Here is a 19438-nt window from a genome sequence, read left to right on the forward strand (position 1 = left end):
ATAAATAGAATAAAAGGATGTCCTCTCTGAAAAGCTGACTAAATGTAAAGGTGGAGAAAGAAATACTATGAGCCATTAATGATCTGGGAGAAGAACATTCCAGGCAATAGAAAACTATAAATGCCAAGTCCTAGGGTATTCAAGGTCCAGCAAGAAATCCAATAAGACTGGAAAAGAAAGAGCAAGTGGTAGCGCAGTAGGAGACAAGCTAAGAGAGGTCATGAGGTGAGAGTAGAGAGTCTTGTGGAGAAAGGTACAGGCTTCAATGACATAGTCTTTGCAAGTTATTTCGGTAATTTTGACTTTTACTTTAACTGAGATAATAAGCCATTGGAGGATTTAGAGCAGAGAGGGGACATGATTTACTTTGTTCAGGTCTGACTGAGCGGGTCAAGAAGCGGAAGCCAGGAGGCCAGTCAGGATGCCAATAGTCCAGGTTAACGGAGGTAATGACTTGGACCAGAGCAATAGTAGAGAAGGTGATGAGAAATAGATTCTGAATACAGAATAAAGTAGAATAAAGAGCTCCCAAATCTATTTAGTTTATTATTGATTGAAACATTAATTTGTATAATTATTTATGTTATGCATTTTCATGGAAAAGGATGATGATTATTTCCCATTTAAATATTTTCTACCACATAATATTAGTGGCTGCATACTGTAGCGTAGATATAGCATAATTTAGCCATTGTATAGATAGAACAATTTATTTAATCAGTCTTCTGTTGTTGACCATTTAAGTATTTTCCGTTTTTTCTCCATTATAAATACCATTACAATGAACATCCTCATTGTTCTATCTTTGCAAATATAATTACTATATAATTTAGGGATCTCTGCCTGTTGATTTTAATAATTACTCTGCTGAATTTGAACTAGAAAGGAGAAACTAGAAAAGCCAGACTATTTATAAACCAACAACTTAAGTTGATATATTTTTTTTAAGAAATCTCTATACCCAATATGGGGTTTAAACTCATGACCTCAAGATCAAGAATTACATGCTCTACAGACTGAGCCAGCCAGGCACGCCTTATGTTGGTATTTTTTTCAGCTACAACCACGGAAAGAAGAGTGTCTACATCAGATGTGCATTGATAGAGCTTAAAATATCAAAAAATATTTGAATATGAAATATTTATAAATTACTGCTCAAGTTTGAATGAACATTCTGTATTTCAGAACTTGTTTTCTATTTCTGATAGACTTAGTTATTACTAGGAACAGATGACCAGTTACAACAATTGTCACCATTTTAACATTCTACATGAACTGTAGCCAGGCTGGGTTTTTGGCACCTGAGCATTCACATCCATCTGTTTATAGAGCATTACGCCCACTCATGGTATTTATGCCAGTTTCAAAAAGTCATGTGTAAATCAAGATAGACAATGTATATTCTTTGAGCTGTAAATCATCTATTATTTAATCTCTTTGAATTATGTTTTTAAAAAGACCTTTAACCACTTACTGATTTAAGATAACTTTTAATTAGACATATATAGGAAGGAAAATATAAGCAAAATTTTAACTTTATTGAATAATAAATAGGATACCAACTTTTTTCAACATGAGAAAGGTGAAATTAGGAAAAGAGTAATGACAAGTCCTTTTAAAAAGCTCTGAATATACTATTTGAGGGAAAGAAACTAACATTTATTTGGTACCTGCTATGTGAAAGGTGCTTTTACATAATTTGTTTCTGTAATTTTCATAATAATCTTACGAAGTAGGTATCATTAACCCTATTTTGCAGATAAGAAAACTAAAAGAAAAGACTTGCCTAGGATCGCACATAGGAAATAACTAAGATAATTTCAAACCCAGTTTTTAATTCTGACTCCTAAACTCATGCTCTTTTAGCTATACAACACTATGTAAGTGGTTGGGATTCAAAAACCAGAGTGAATTTACATATCGGTGGTGTGGATTGAAAGTGTTTTTTGTGAGTTAAAAAAAAAAAATCAACCAATCAAAAGATTGCTTTACTCTTAAAACTCAACTAAACTCTCCAAGGTTAAGTGTGAAGATATACATTAGCTCTCATTATCAAGAAGGCAATACCAAATAGCAATTAATTATTTTTACTGTAAGAGAATATCTACTCCCTGAAACAAATAATACATTATATGTTAATTAAAATTGTTTTAAATGTAAATAATAATAATAATAATAATAAAGAGAATATCTACTTATACGAAATAAGAGGAAAACCCAAACTGATGAACTGTTTGCTTCCCTATAGATCCGTGATTTTTACACTTAAAACAAACAAACAAACAAACAAAAAACTATGTCTTTTCCCCAAACAAAACTACATAAAATAAATGAGAATGATTGAAGCAAGGGTGCAAGTGGGAGGTAGAGGCTGTTTGTTCCCTGTCCAATTTCCTCTCCCAATATCGCCATGACCTCTGAGGGAATGCTTATAAATCCCAGGACTCGGGATGTCATTTAAATCCCCCATGTTGTGGCTGGAAGACTTGGTTGATCAGCTTACCTCTTGAGTACTCAACTGATTTATTTCGGTTATCTATCAATCACGGTAAAAATATGACTTGGAAGTGGTAAGAAAGTTCCTAGGGCAATAGCAAAGAACTTTTTATTTTATCCTGAATTGTCTTTCCTTATTTCTCCTAGTCAAAATCAACTAATTAATTTATCTCAAATATTTTTGAACCTCAACTGAATGCCAGGCACTACCTTGATTCCCACCTTGATGAAGCTTAGATTCTGGTTGGTAGAGGCAGATAATAAAGAAGTGAAAAAATCAAATTATGCTATAAAGAAAGTAAGTTTTTAGTAAAGGATGGTTATTGTGTATTGGGCTGCTTTATTGTTGTCTTATTAGTAAAAGTTACCTGTATTAGATTAAATGTGTTCCTCAAAAGTTCATGTCCACCCAGAATCTCAAAGTGTGATTTTATTGGAAATAGGGTCTTTGCAGATAGGATTAGTGAAGATAAAATCACATTGGATTAGGGTGGATCCTAATCCAATGTCTCCTGTCTTTATGAAAGAGAAAATGAAGACACAGATAAACGGAAGCAAACTATATAAAGGAGATAGATTGAAGTGATGATCTAAAAGTCAAAGAACATCAAAAATTGCCAGCAACCACGAGAAGCTAGAAGAAGCAAGGAAAGATTCTTTCCTAGAGCCCTGGGAGAGAACAAGGGCCTTGATTTCAGATTTCTAGACTCCAGAACTGTGAGAGCCAATTTCCGGTTTTTTTGTTTGTTTGTTTGTTTAATTCAGTTAGACAACCTATATTACATCATTCATTTCAGATGTAGAGTTCAATAATTCATCATATAGTGCATATAACACCCAGTGCTCACATGGCCTCCCCAATGCCCATCACCCAATTACCCCATCCCTCCACCTACTTCCCCAAATTTCTGTTGTTTTAAGTCACCCAATTTGTGTTCATTTTTAATGGCAACCCTGGGAAACTTAAACGCTACTTTAGATAGAATAGTTAGGAAGACTTCTCTTAGTATATGATATTTATTTATTTTTTACTTATTTATTTTTAAGATTTTATTTTTAAGTAATCTCTACACGCAACATGGGGCTCAAACTCACAACCCTGAGATCAGGAGTCACATGCTCCACCAGCTGAGCCAGCCAGGTGTCCCATCTTAATATATGATTTTTAAACTGAGACATAAATGTTAAGAATGACCCAGCCAAGATGAAAGACTTACTGCTGTCATTTTATCTTAGTGGTAAATATTCTACAGGTATTTATATATTTAAAAAGATTTTTTACTTATTTATTTGATAGTTAGAGATCACAAGTAGACAGAGAGGCAGGCAGAGAGAGAAGGGGAAGCAGGCTCCCTGCTGGGCAGAGGGCCCTGTGCAGGGCTCAATCCCAGGACCCTTGGATCATGACCTGAGCCGAAGGCAGTGGCTTTAAACCACTGAGCCACCCAGGCGCCCCTCTACAGGTATTTAAATTTCTAGTTCTAAAACAAAGTTACTATTTTTCCCCTTTCTCCATATATCTTTCCCTTGCAAAAATTATATAAAGTAGATAATAATATCCCCATTTTTCATATAGAGGCAAAGGAATTTGGACAGTGTCACACACCTAGGAAGTGGTAGAGTCTAGATTCAAACCCAGGTAATCTGGCTTCAAGAGCCTAAATTTACCAGATTATTCTGGCACTATCTCTCAAGTTTTAGGCAACATGCATTAATTCTGTCTACAAGCTTTCAGGGTTGCCATTTTGTGATAGTCCACTTAATCTAGTCTTATGTGTGGAAGGCGGCTCCTCTCTTTTGTCTCCTATTCATATTAGTAATAAGAACAATGATAATCTTGACTGCTAAAGTTATTGAACACTAAGTGTGCCAGCTCTCTTAATCCAAGCAACAACCCATAAAGTAGCTATTATGATCACCCAGTTTTCCAGATGAGGTTTCTGTGGCTCAAAGAAGTTAAGTACATGTAGAATCTTAAAACCAATAAATGGCAGACCGTTGGTTGATCAGATCTGTCCGACTTCAGAACTCTTGCTTTTTAAAAAACTTATTTTCTAAAACAAGATGTAACTTACATATAGAGAAATACACACACTTAAATATATCGTTCTGTGACTTCTGATAAACTGTGTAAAAATCATCAGAATATTCTGAGCTCAGAAGGCTCCCTTATGCTTCCTCCTAGAGATAATCTTCCAAAGGTAAAGCCTGCTCTGATACCTCTCCCCATGGACTAACTTTGCCTATTCTTGAATTTTCCAAAAGTGGAATCATTCAGTATATACTCTTTGGTGTCTTGTTTCTTTCCAGAGTCTTCTAATGACCATGTTCTACTCTCTCCAACAAAATTGCCAAGTCTTCTGCCTTATTTTCCTAGGCTTTTGCTAAGTAATTAATGTTGATAATGGAATAAACTAATTCTTGCTAAAATATTGGGTGAAAATGGTTTATGTTACTTTTTTCCCCCCAGAATTTGTTAGTACCTTCAGCCTGCAAGAATGGCTGTTATGGAAATTTTAAGCAGAGTCTGAGAGACTTTTTGGAGGGGGAATAGAGAGATTTTGTTTTTCCTTAAATCTGAATGCATAATTTTTTAAAACTAGTATACTAATTATGTATCTGTAAAATTTCTTTCCGAAATGTAAAAGCCAAATCTGTGACTGCAATTTAAATACTATAGAAGAAATCTTAGATGCATAAAAGGAAAGGTTAACATGATATAGGAAAAATGACCATTGCAGTCGTCAAAAGTTTTGTGTTCTATTTCCTGTTGTGCAACTTAGTAGCTAATTACCTCACTTAAATCACCTAATCTCTCTGAGTCAGCTTTAATATGATCATAAAAAAATTTACCATGCTTGACAGGATTGATGTGAAGATCAAATATGAAATAAGCTAACATATATTAGAGTGCTTCATAAGTCTCATATACGATACTTCCCATATGCATACATACAAAACTTTACAATCACACTTCTATAAAACAGCTAATATGATAGTGAATATGTGTGAAATTGCGTATTCTGACCATTTGATGTAATAGGGAGGTCTTAGTGAAATTGTTTTTGGAGAACTTTTTAATTTGATAACCTAGACTGCCTGTCACTTAATTCAAGTTTGTCAGATCTCTAAACGAGTTGAGACAATTTTCTTTCTCCTTTCCTTTGATCTTGCTTTTACATTTCACCTCTCTTCAGCTCTAAATTTTGCTGGAATGCAACATGAAAGTTTTTACTTTTAACTCTTAGAATTTTTTGTATGGCACATCTGAGTTTGTCTAGGGATTCTCCGGCAACAAAAATTATCTAGGGGCGCCTGGGTGGCTCAGTCAGTTAAAGCGGCTGCCTTTAGCTCGAGTCATGATCCCAGAGTCCTGAGATCAAGCCCCGCACTGTGCTCCCTGCTTAATGGAGAGCCTGCTTCTCCTTCTCCCTTCTGCCTGCCGCTCTGCCTACTTGTGCTCTCTCTCTGTCAAATAAATAAACAAAATCTTAGGAAAAAAAAAAAAAAGAATTATCTAAATGCCACGTAAGAGTGTGAAGAATTTATTAGAAAGAAAAATATGGAAGACTTTTCCCATCGATAACCTCTTACCAATTAATCAATAACGAATTAAGGAAAGTCTTGGGTGGAGGGTTTGAGTTAGAGAGGGTGGGTAATAGCAGTATGTTCAGCTTTACTCTGGAGCGCCACCTACTGGTAAATCAAATCTAACAGTATTTGGCAACAAAAATAAGAATTATATTGGGAGATTAGGATAATTAACTTGTTTTATATAAAGCACATACTAGTTATTAGAGTTATTGTGGAAAATGATGACTTGATTTACTAACTAAATGGTTCAATTTTTTTTTAAGATTTTATTTATTTGACAGACAGAGATCACTAGTATGCAGAGAGGCAGGCAGAGAGAGAGGGAGGTAAACAGACTCCCCACTGAGCAGAAAGCCCAATGCTGGGCTCCATCCAAAGACCCTGGGATCATGACCTGAGCCAAAGGCAGAGGCTTTAACCCGCTGAGCCACCCAGGTGCCCCTAAATGATTCAATTATTAAAGAGATTTTTCTCAAAGCTTTTTTTTTTTTTTTTTTTTTTGGAGGAATTTATTTTGAATTCTGAACCCTGATCAGAAAACCATCAATATAAATTCAGGGTCCATTATGTTAGTCAAATATTTAATGGTTTATGTAACACACTGCTAGACACTGGGGATACAATGCTGAAAGAAACAGATGGGATATTCTGGCCCTCATGGAACATAGAGTTAAGACTAAAAAGAAAAAGTGACAAATAGGTTGCTGAAAGTTGATATGAATAAAACAAAAGGCAGAGGGAGAGAATACAGGGTGGTTGAGGGAAACTACTTTGGATGGAATTTTCAGGAAAGGCCTTTCTGGTATGACCTTTGAGAACTTGTTCTTTGCTATACTCCTAGCACTGAGCACAGTGCCTAGTACATCGTCAGTGCTCAGTGAATATTTGTTGAATGAAAGGACGAATGACACTGAATGATAACCTTAAGTAGGAGTGTTGAACAGAGCTGAAGCATCATCAGCTTTTCTTTTTGGTCTGATCATATCTTTTTCTTCAGAACCTGAGCCAGTTTATAAAATCCAATCCAAGATCAAAGAATGATGAGATGATGACTCAGTTTAAACTACTTTCATTTTAGTTTACCATTAAACTATGAAACAAACAGTGCTAGGGGTACAAATGACTGGTTGCAGCTCCCTACTGCCTTTCTCATACTTCACAAATGTCCAAGTTCAATAATTGAGGCAGCTCATGAGGAATCAGATCAAATAGTTTGAGAACGGTACACCTCTGTAACATTAGGCTGGGTGAAGGGTGGTACTTGATCTAACCCACTACCATATAAAAAGTTTATTGTTGCACTCCAGTACTGCCTGGATACAGTTTGTTTCTTGATGCCCTACGCGGGACCTATAGGCCTACCAAACCTTCAGTGAAACCAAATATAATTGGAGAGCTAAGAGTAAGATACAAACTTACATGGAATAATTGTTAGCTTAGAACTGAAATAAAAATTGAATTCAAAGAAAGGGAAACAACTTTTTTAATGACCTGACTCTTATGAAACTGGCTCCCGTTGATAGCCTTTTATTTTGTGCTGGAAAGACCCACCTCTCATGCACGTCTTTTTTTCCACACATAAACATATGCAAATAGCATACCTATCAATACAATCTATAAGCATTGATAAATTCCCTTCTTCAGTAAGAGAACTCTGAATTTTAGTTGGGCATTTTGTTGGTCCAGCTAACAGACTATGCTTCCTAACCTAAATCTCTACTAGGCGTGGCTATGTGATGAGTTCTTGACCACTGAGTTTTAAGAGGAAGTATGGTGTGGTATTTCTAGAAAATCTTGAAAAAGAAAGAGTGAATACCCATTCTTTCCCTTCTTTGATACTGCTGCTTGGAATATAGTTGTTGTGACTGGTGCTCCAAAGTTCACGTTGGATCAAGAGGTCAAGGGCTGTACCTAAGGCAAAACAACAGAAAACTGAAGGCATCTTGGTATGGTGTAGAGCTATTATACCAGCCCTGAACCATCTCTTGTCTCCTTTTATGTGAGAAAGAAACATCTGTCTTGTTTATGACATTGCTCTCTGAAGTTTCTATTACTCTGCTGAATTTTATCCTAACCAATCTGGTGAGTAACATAGATTTTGTGGATGTTTTCATGACAAATGGAGGAGAAGGCATCATTTCACAGCACAAAGTAAACAATCTTTTCATTATACAAATTCTCTCTCTAGTCTCTCTCCAGATCCAAATTCTCTTTTACCCACCTCCCTCAACCCTAACCATCTGTAACATTTTTTTTTCCTCTCTTGGATCCCACTGTCATGTCTTTGATCCTGTAATAATACTTGGGGGGAGGGGTGGATTCTGTTCGCTTCAGCACTTCTTCAGGGATTCCTTTCCCTGTGAAGAGTGCCTATTTTACCTGAGCCTTTCCTCAGTGAATATTTCCTCAGTGAATCCTTGTACAGTCTGCCACAAGAGGAAAGTAACAGTAGCATCAACATAAACCACATGATTAAATGCTTACTAGAGGCAGTCTTTTTTTTTTTTTTTAAAGATTTCATTTATTTATTTGACAGAGAGAGACACAGCAAGAGAGGGAACACAAGCAGGGGAAGTGGGAGAGGGAGAAGCAGGCTTCCCACAGAGCGGGGAGCCCAATGTGGGGCTCAATTCCAGGACCCTGGGATCATGACCTGAGCCGAAGGCAGATACTTAATGATTGAGCCACCCAGGCGCCCGAGGCAGTCATTTAATTCTCACCACCACCCTATAAAGTATTACCCTATTTTACAGAGAGGGTAGGTAATCTACCTGTGGCAGAAATGGCTAGCTCTCTACTCAAAATTCATGCTTCTCTTTCCCTAAAATGGAGTTTTCACTGAGAATTCGCTGTCCATCACACTACATATATATTCATAATTGTCATATTTTCCTAATGATCCTTGATCATGAGGAAGTATCCCTTTTTGACCCTAGTAATACTCCTTTCCTTGAAGTCTATTTTGTCGATATTAATACAAAATCTCCTGCTTTCTTGTGTTTACTGTTTGCATGGGGTACCTTTTTTTCATCTTTTTTACTTTAAATCCATTTGTCTGTATTTAAAGCACATCTTGTGTAGACTGCATATCGTTGATACTTGTTTTTTTAAAGATTTCATTCTTAAGTAATTTCTGCACCAACGTGGGGCTCAAACTCATAACCCCAAGTGCAACTGTCACATGTTCCACTGACTGAACCAGCCAGGTGCTCCTATTATGTATTTAAATATGTGGTTTTTAAAAAATTTATATTCAGTTAGCCAACAAAATAAAAATGAAATTTGTATTTAATATGCATATTAAACGTATTTCATTTTAATATATATGTAGTGTAATTCTGGGAAGAATTCTGTGGTGGGGTGTTCTAGAAAGTTCAGTGGCAGGGTGAAGATACTGGGCACTTTGGGGCACCTGGGTGGCTCAGTGGGTTAAGCCTCTGCCTTCAGCCCAGATCATGTTCCCAGGGTCCTGGGATCAAGCCCCACATCGGGCTCTCTGCTCGGCAGGGAACCTGCTTCCCCCTCTCCCTCTCTGCCTACCTCTCTGCCTACTTGTGATAACTGTCTGTCAAATGGATGAATAAAATCTTTTTTTAAAAAAAGATACTGGGCACCTTATCGGGTTGGTAAGTGGGTAGAGGGAGAGTAAAAGAAAAAGAGGAGAGAGAATACCAAATGGGGATGCAAGAATCATCCAAAATTTATTCATTCAATAGGCTTACTTGCATGCAGTAGCTACTAAGCTTGTATTCTCCTTCAAGTGGCATTTGTCAATGACCATTTATTCCCATGGTTCCTTGCCGCTTGCTCCTTCATTAAGATAGACATCAAAGTCCTTTGTAAAGCCTACTGTTCTTTACATAGGCAAGATATTTTTATTATTTTGCCCTTCACACCTTCAAATTCCAAAGAGTTGCCTCAGTAGTTGAAGAAATTCATACCTAATAGAGGGACAGAGTGAGTATACCATACCAGGGAAAAATATATATGCTAGTTGATCAGGGCCTTCCAAAGATTATACCTCTTATTCCTTGGCTATCCCACATGGTGACAGCTCTTTGGATGAAATTTAAAACTAGATGAGAGAGAAGACAGAGATCTGCAGATGCTTTTGCCAGATGAGCCTTTCAAAGGCTTATAAGGCAAGTTGCATTGTCAGCCTCTGTTCAGTCTTCTTCCAGGAGCAGTCCAAAGGAAGGAATTCTTAAATACACACACACACAAAGTCAGAGATTCAGAATATGGAGGGACTTAATAAATTGAAATTTAACCCCTTCATTGTACAAATAAAAAAGATTCAAGTCTTGACATTTGATTAACTTAACCAAGACTGTGCATAATAATAGCAGAGTCAGGATTAGAACTCAGATCTTTTAGCTGCTAATCTAATGGGTTTCCACAATAACACATTGCCCCAAGTCCAGTTGTTAGGTATACACCTTCAAAGCCCATTAAAAACATCAAACAAAGCAAGGCAAAAACCAAAAGCAAGATCCTGCAGGTCTGACATCAAACACCGGGAAAAAATGGGTAAACAATAGGTGAATTAGAATCTTAAATCATGCTTTCTTTTGTAGAAAGTGGATTATGTCAACTCTACTAAATAATTTTTTCCTCCTAAAATAGCTAAATAAAAGAAGGGAATATAGGTTGCTGCTTCGTTGGGCCCTGAAACATTTTTTTATATCAAATGATGTTTATAGTATGAAATCTTGCTTCAAGTGATTTGGGCAATACTTTTGGCAGACAAAGAGTAAGATGAGCCTGTTGTGTCAAGATGCCTGGCTGAGTGCCACAGGAGTCAAAATAAGGTCATGTTTATTCTATTGGACATTTAATTCTTTATCTAGACTCTAAGAAGGCAAAGAACATGATAATGAAGTCCATTTGGTGACCTAAATTGGGAGGCACTGTCAATGTGAATGAGGGCTGAGAAGTAAAATAAAGTAAATACGAGTTTAGACATGTATGCCAGGGAAGATGCAGCGGGACTTCATTTCGGAAAAAACCTAACAGCTTGGAACGGAAATGAGTCCCAGAAATTCTAGGGATAGGAAAGTCACTGAAAATGATAATGACTAAAAAAGAAAATGGGAATTATAACAGTTTACACAATGATATAGGATTATAATATGGTGTAGAGAAAAAGAAGACCCCAAACAAAAAGGTACAACTATGCACTTACGTACATTTTATATTACATTACATACATCTTCCATTTTGAAACCTATAAGTAGGAAGATTTCCATTATTATATTGGGAATATAAATATTCTTTTAAAAGATTTTATTTATTTATTTGACAGACAGAGATCTCAAGTAGGCAGAGAGGCAGGCAGAGAGGGAGAGAGGAGGAAACAGGCTCGCCGCCGAGCAGAGAGCCCAATGCGGGGCTCGATCCCAGGACCCTGAGATCATGACCTGAGCTGAAGGCAGAGGCTTTAACCCACTAGGCCACCTAGGCACCCCGGAAATATAAATATTTTTGGTGTGGAATTTGCAGTGGTAGCAAAATAACCAAGTAAAGAGATGAATTGTGTATAAAAGGGACTGTGAGTACAATGTGAGGGTGTTGGTAGTATCCTCAGGATCCCATTTAAATTAAAGACAAAAGAGGAAGTATTGAAAAAGAGAGAGTAAGAGAAGGAAATTGCCATTTCTGCCTTCTGTTGTCTATTATGCTTTTCTCTCTGCTGCTTCATCTAGAAAAAACAGATTTTTTTCTTAATAAATCCTTGCTAATTTCTAGGTCTAGGAAAGAGCATCGAGGTCACAGCTATAACTCATGGCCAGGTGGTCAAGATGAGGCTTCTTTTATAATCCTGTGAGTGTTCTTATGTCTGAGGGGACCAGAGCGAGGGCTGTTCAATTTTTCATTGTTCTCCCATATTTTTGGAATTTGAAGGGTTAGAATTCTCCCCCGTCGTTATCATTGCATATAGTAGTCAATTCCCCACTATTTAAGTAATGTCATGATAAAATTCAGCACTTGTGATTGCTACGTAGTGAGATTCTTTCAGAAATCATATGCCATTAGACCAGAGGTAGACTCTCCCTGCACAGCTGGGTGGAGTAACTGAGGTTCCCTTTTCAGCAGATACTTTTAAAGAAGCCTCCCCTAATCTACGGGAAATGTGTTTCAACCCCCACCCCCGACCCCCGTGGGTGCCTGAAACCACAAATAGTACCAAACTCTCTATATACTATGATTTTTCCTATACATACATATGATAATTTAATTTATAAATTAGGCACAGTAAAAGATTAACAACGACTCATAATAAGATAGAACAATTATAAAATATACTGTAATAAATGTTATGTGAATTTGGTCTCTCGGTCAAAATATCTTATTGTACTGTACTCACCCTTCTTCTTGTGCTGATGTGAGATGATAAAATGCCTACGTGATGAAATGAAGTGAGGTGAACGATGTAGGTATTGTGATGTAGCATTAGGCTACTAGGGACCTTCTGACAATCCATGAAAATATGTCTGGATGTGTGAGATTCATCTGCTTTTGGACTGCAGTTGACTGCACGTGACTAAACCTTGGAAAGCAAAATAAGCAAATAAGTGGGAACTACCTTACTTCATGATAGTCGGAATCCATTAAAGATTGCAAGAGATATTTATTTTTTTTAAAGATTTTATGTATTTATTTGACAGAGAGAGAGAGAGATCCCAAGTAGGCAGAGAGGCAGGCAGAGAGAGAGGGGGAAGCAGGCTCCCTGCCGAGCAGAGAGCCCGATGTGGGGATCGATCCCAGGACCCTGAGATCATGACTTGAGCCCAAGGCAGAGGCTTAACCCACTGAGCCACCCAGGCGCCCCTGCAAGAGATATTTAAATTAAAGGTCGACTTACCCAGAAATGTTAAAAGATCTAACTATACACATTCTCATCGAGTCATAGTTAAGTAGCAGTTTGATTATTCTGCAGAAGTGTAATAGAAATATTAAGTGATGTATAAGTAAAAGGGAACAGAATTATAAGAAAAAGAAGCATGGTTTTTAGGAAACATCCATCTAGCCTCCAGTTTTAAGAAGTTGATACGCCTTATAATGAAGTAGTAGTCTTTTTAACCAGCCAGGCCTCCTGGGATCTTAAAAGCAACAACTTTAGATTATCTCCCAGAAGAAGATTTTCCACTTCTGTATTCTGAAAGTCGGGCTGTTTAAAAATGTCAGATGTACCACAGCCATCTAGAGTGCTCTGCACTTCTCCAAATGGCACATGCACTGTTCGTGATCGTTTTCCTGAGAAAACCAGCATGCTATTTTGACAGAGGGCACTGTGTCAGCATTAATTTACTCACTATATCCTTTTCTGAACCAATCCAGGGAATCCTAAACCACATCTTTCCTTTGCGTACTCAGTTCTGTGTATCTGAAAGATTTAACTCATAAAGAAATTCAGTGAAAGGCCACAAATCTTCAGATTTATAGAACAACAATATTATATGTGCTGTAAGACAGTAAAAGGAGCATCGATGTCTGTGAAGGTACAGTTGTGATTATGAGGAATTTATTAAATGCATCAGATAAAAATCCTTATTGAAAGAATTGTTTTTATGTTCATAGACCTTCAAACAAGGGCTTTATGGTTGAGGGAAACCTGCTTCTGATTCAAGTGATATTCATGGGATTTATTAATGGGTACCTGCTAGGTGGGCCAGGCATTATTTATTTCAGTTTAGTCTTACTCAATGCCAAGTATTGTGCTTATGCTAGGGATACAAAGACAAATAAAAACATAATCACTGCCTTCAAGAGGTTGACAGTCTAATAGGGGATAATAGAAATATTAAGTGATGTATAAGTAAAAGTAAGATTCACAAGTAGTTGAATTCAGTAACGATGTGGTAAGTGTATTGAAAGAGGCAAGCATGGGGGGCCATGGAAGTACACAGGGGTTAGGCAAAGCCTTCTTTAAGACTTCGAAACAAGTCTTAAAGAAGGATAGAAGGAAGAAGAAACAGCTTGAGCTAGGGCCAAAGGCTAAGAAACAATCCTTCAATGGTACTGGAGAACAGAGAAGGGTGTGGGGAATGGGGGGATAATGATGGCCAAAGAGTCAGGCAGACTCCAGATCATTCAAGGCCTCATGTGACATTTTAAGGAGCTTCCCTAGAAGATGAAATATTTTGTTCCTAGGGAGAATTCTGTGGGGAAAGCAGTTTGGAAAATATTGGATTGAAAACGCTTCTTTAACATAGAGTCTGTGAGAAGCTTAAATATGCTAATATACAGTGTGACTCTCCAGGGACATAATATACAGTTTTCTGACTATGAAACACTTATAAAATATCATCTTTGGGGACTAGAGTTCTGAGAAACACACTTTGGGAAGTAATGCACAAATCTTTGGGGAGCCGCTGAGGGTTTTAAATAGATCAGTGATGGGACAAGTTTGCATTTTAGAACACACCGGTAGCATTCCAGAACTCTCTGGCAGGAGTGTAGGAAACATTTTAGAGGGACAAAGTTGATGTCAGAGAGGCTAGTTAGGAGAGGACCTGTGCTTAGTAGTAGGAGGAAGATAAGAATTAAAAAAATGTTTAGGAGATTGACAAAACTTGATCATTGATTGAATGTAGGGAGAGTGAGGGGTAGGAAAGATTCAAACTTTCTAAAATTGGTAATCAGGTGGATTGGGTACCAACACTTGAATAATGAGAAGAGGAGGCATAGGTTTAAGAAAGATACCATGAGTTCAATTTAGGGCAGGTTGAGATTGAGGAAATCTATATCACATCTAGAGGAAGTTTTAGGAGATAGTTGCATGAGATTGTGTGATAATTGGATGTTTCTGTTAAACACCCAGATTTGGTAGTCAGCAGCATTTAGGTATAGTTAAAATTATGACAATATTAAAAATCACTCAGGAAGAACAGATAGAATTAGAAGAAATATGGACCTTATGGATACATGGATAATTGTTAAACTAGATTAAAAGTGTATATGTACATACATATGGTTTTAGGATTATAGGTGCATGTAATGTATATTTCACATTATATAACAGAATCATAATAAATAAATAATAGCACCCCACTAAAGTTATAAATAAGACATGGTATTCATGATCTTATTAAATATTATCCTAGATTCAGAAGAAAAAAAGAAATATGATCCAAGTAGAGAAACTGTGGGAATTCCAACAAAAGTGTTTACATACATAACAATTTCAAAACCTGAGACAACTCAAACCATAAACACAGGCTGCTACTTAAAAACACCAAAACACAATATTAGATCTATTTTAGTGGTGATTTTATATCTATATTAATTTCATGTCTTTCTTTACTTAGACTTTATATTTGTCTATTTCAATTATTTTATTTTATTTATTATTTATTTTTTAATAATTTTTAAATCTTTTTAATAAACATATAATGTATTATTAGCACCAGGGGTACAGGTCTGTGAATCACCAGGTTTACACACTTCACAGCACTCACCATAGCACATACCCTCCCCAATGTCCATAACCCCACCACCCTCTCCCTACCTATTTATTTTTTAAAGAATTTATTTATTTATTTGACAGACAGAGATCACAAGTAGGCAGAGAGGCAGGCAGAGACAGAGAAAGGAAGGGAAGCAGGCTCCCTGTTGAGCAGAGAGCCCGATTCGGGGCTCGATCTCAGGACCCTAGGATCATGACCTGAGCTAAAGGCAGAGGCTTTAACACACTGAGCCACCCAGGCACCCCCCTATTTCAATTATTTTAATAAGCATCTCCACTCTCACTTCAATTTTTAAATTACCAGATTTTTTTTTTTTTTTTAACTTTGAGTGCTTTCCTTCTTTCATTGCTCTTTGAAAACAGATCTGGCAGCAAATAGCGATTTGAACTGAGGCCATCATATTTAAACCTATGATTTTGCAGATTGCTAGTGGTGGCTCCAAAATTTCTGCATAGGAAGGGCTTGGGCTTGGCTGAAAGAAGGTGCTAAAGCAAGGTTTAAATAAATGTTTTTACTAGGATTGAATATGTTTGGGGGGAGGATAAGGGATGGTGAAATTTCATGGGATGGAAGGAGTTAAATTTTCCATAGAGTCTCCACTTGGCTCCATGATGCTGATTCACCTAATTAAATATATAGCAATGAATGTTTTTATTTATTTATTTGTTTGTTTGTTTATGAGAGACAGAAAGAGAGCATGAAGGAGAGAGAGGGAGAGAGAAAATTTTAAGCAGGCTCTGCGCCCAGCGCAGCACAGGGCCCAACGCAGGGTTCCATCTTACGACCCTGAGATCACGGCCTGAGTCAAAATCAAGAGTCAGATGTTAATGGACTGAGCCACCCAGTTGCCCCTGTAGCAATTAATATTTCCAGCTGATATTAAGACTAACCTTCTAAGTAGCTAATAATGTGTCAATCTGAAAAATATAAAGATATATTGTGCTAAGCCACATCTTCATTGTATATCTAATACCTAATGTAGATTGTTGACTAAATTACCTATTAACATTCTATTCTTTAGTACATTGAGGTTGCTTTTTTTTTTTTTTCAAGCAATATGGTAGAAACTTTCAAATAAAATCACCTGTGGCAAAACATAGCTTTGTTAATATCTATCATTGTTGGCTCTCAGTCTTTATATTGTACATACCAAAATTTTTATGTAATCATCTAAATGCTTTGTGGAAAGAGAGTATAAATAAAAATGAGTAAATAAGTATATGCAGCATTATACCTATTATGATAAACTATATACAAGATAAATTATATATCTCATTCACTCTTATGTTGTAAATGACATATTTTGGTGTTTGTGTTGCAAATTTAATGTTATATAAATGTGCAAGAGTGTTAAAGAAACAGAACAAGCTTTAAAAATTGTGAAATATTCTGTGTGTATATTAATTAACAGTAATTTAATAGATCATACCTCATTGATTTGAAGAATTAAAGCAATTAGTTTCCTTGGCACAGAGTTTTCTTCCCAGGAGTAGGCATTACAAAATCTGTCATGTAGTTTTAACACTGGAAAAAGCAGAGGCAATGTCTCTGCTGTATTTGCCGTCTCTAAATACAGCTTTCTAGTAGGCAGTTTAGCCTGGAATCCTTGCAATGGGTCCAATTAAATGAAACTTACTAAAATCAAGGTGGTTTTCAATGCCCAGTTTCATGATCAAACCAATGTTTATTGTGCTGTTCTGGGAATGTCAATGCATGGCTTCTTCTTTAGCACAAGAGATAACATTTAGTTAAAGAATAAAACTATGACAACAATTACTTTTCCCAAAGCCTCGTTTATTTCAAAGAATGCCAAAGAAAGGGCATTTTATAGCAACAGAATCTACAAATTTTGAGGAGAAATAGTAAATTGCATCTCTTAGGACTTTAAAGGTGGTGCTTTAAATTTTTTTTTTTATTTATGAAGAATAAAGCATATAGTAAGAATAGGAAGTACAGCTTTTTTTTTTTTTTTAAGATTTTATTTATTTATTTGACACCCAGAGAGAGAGATCACAAGCAGGCAGAGAGGCAGGCAGAAGGAGAGGGAGAAGCAGGCTCCCTGCTGAGCAGAAAGCCAAATGTGGGGCTCAATCCCAGGACCCTGAGACCATGACCTGAGCTGAAGGCAGAGGCTTTAACCCACTGAGCCACCCAGGCGCCCCCAGGAAGTACAGCTTTGAAGAAGAGATATTCTGTAGCTTATTCCTTGTCAGAAGAAGCTAGAAGTTAGGGACTGAAGGTGAGATTTTTAGTTAATGAGATAGATGATTATATTAACTAGTATTTCTTAGGAAATTTAGCTTTGGATGTCTTTTTTTTCCCCCTCATACCTGGTATGACTTAGGAATTTCCTAGTTAATTCTCATAAAGTCTGCTTGTACATATGCATAATGGTAATGTTTATGGGAACATATCTCCCCTGCAGAAAGATGTCAAATACTTCTTTGAATTTTCTGGTTTCAAATTGAAAAGGAACCTCAGAACATAGGAATCTGGAGTTTAAGGATGACTAAAAACGAAAAGTCTGCATAGAAAGGCTGAAGAGAATTTCAAGATCCCAAGGTGGTTAGAGGTACCATTTCCACACCCACATATCCCCTGCCACATTCCCAGAACATGAACAATCCAAAAAGAGAAGGTAAAATATGCTTGAGAGTCAAAGAATAATGAAATATTCTTAGTAGAGAAAGAACTAAAAAAAAAGAAATCATTTAGATATATGTAATAATTTTCTTATCCATCTTCATTCATCAGAGGCAGGTTTTATTTATGTAATGAAAACCAGATCACATGAATGACCAAGAAATCTAGGCAGATGTTTGTGAAGCAATTTTGATAGATTTTCTGTGTTTACATATGTCTTTTACTTAATCCACTTTCTAGTAATATATAATTAATCCACAGTAAATCATAGATTCAGTATTGGTTGATTTGGGGATAACATGTATATACCTGCGTTCTTTCTTTCTTTTTTTTTTAAGATTTTTATTTTTATTTTATTTGACATACAGATCACAAGTAGACAGAGAGGCAGGCAGAGAGAGACAGAGAGAGAGAGGAGGAAGCAGGCTCCCCGCTGAGCAGAGAGCCCGATGCAGGGCTTGATCCGAGGACCCTGAGATTATGACCTGAGCCTAAGGCAGAGGCTTTAACCCACTGAGCCACCCAGGCACCCCTACCTGCGTTATTTCTAATAATATTTTCGATTTTAAGAAATGGCTGTTTTTGGTCATGGTGTGGTTTACTTTCTACTTTCTATATGATTATAGGCACATATCCAATTTGTTTATACTCATAATTACTGTTCTTATTATAGAAAGGATTCTAACCTGTTATGTTTCAAAATGTTAATTATTTTACATATCAACACAGATTACTTAGGTAATATCTGAATGCCTATGAATGTTCTTCCATCCCTTTGATCTTCTCCAGTTCTCTCTGTAGCCATCACTTTCAGCCACTATTCTCACTCCATACCGTATCTTCCTATTCCTGCTAAATCGTATTGAAATGGCCTTCTCTAGGAAATTGTGAATTCAAACATAGTCAATCTAAGTTTGACAAGAGCTTTGAAGAATATTTTCATTAAAAAAACCAAACATTTTCTAATGAATCTAATTTAGAACAACATTCTTGAACATGGACATTCAGCACCCAGGGCAGGTACAAGATGATCCATGAGGTATGTGATAAAACTACTGGTGCTACTGTTTCTATTTGTGCTTCCTTATTCTCTTAGAATTTCAAACTTTGCATGTTTTATAATATACACAATAGGTTCATAATATGTTAGTCTAGTTGAGCATATATAATTTTTCTTTTTTTATTGTTAGGTATAAGATCAAAGAAATTAAGAAATCAGAAGTGTAAAGATTAAA

General features: G+C 36.5%; 1 protein-coding gene across 14 annotated transcripts in view; it reads left to right on the forward strand.

Moving 5' to 3' along the window:
• Positions 1–19438, forward strand: part of LOC116866117 — a 198799-nt gene that overhangs the window by 22485 nt on the left and 156876 nt on the right. Inside the window, exon 2 of one of the 14 annotated variants that reach the window (XM_032854829.1) lies at positions 3794–3824. The exons of the other annotated variants lie outside the window; for them this stretch is intronic. Within the exon in view, the coding sequence (XP_032710720.1) occupies positions 3794–3810 (17 nt within the window). The 3' untranslated portion in view covers positions 3811–3824. Of the gene's footprint in view, positions 1–3793; positions 3825–19438 lie in introns of those variants that run through there. 14 annotated transcript variants of the gene reach the window in all.

The sequence above is a fragment of the Lontra canadensis genome, unplaced genomic scaffold (genome assembly GCF_010015895.1).
Source record: "Lontra canadensis isolate GAN:19392208 unplaced genomic scaffold, GSC_riverotter_1.0 scaffold9, whole genome shotgun sequence".
NCBI lineage: Eukaryota > Metazoa > Chordata > Mammalia > Carnivora > Mustelidae > Lontra > Lontra canadensis.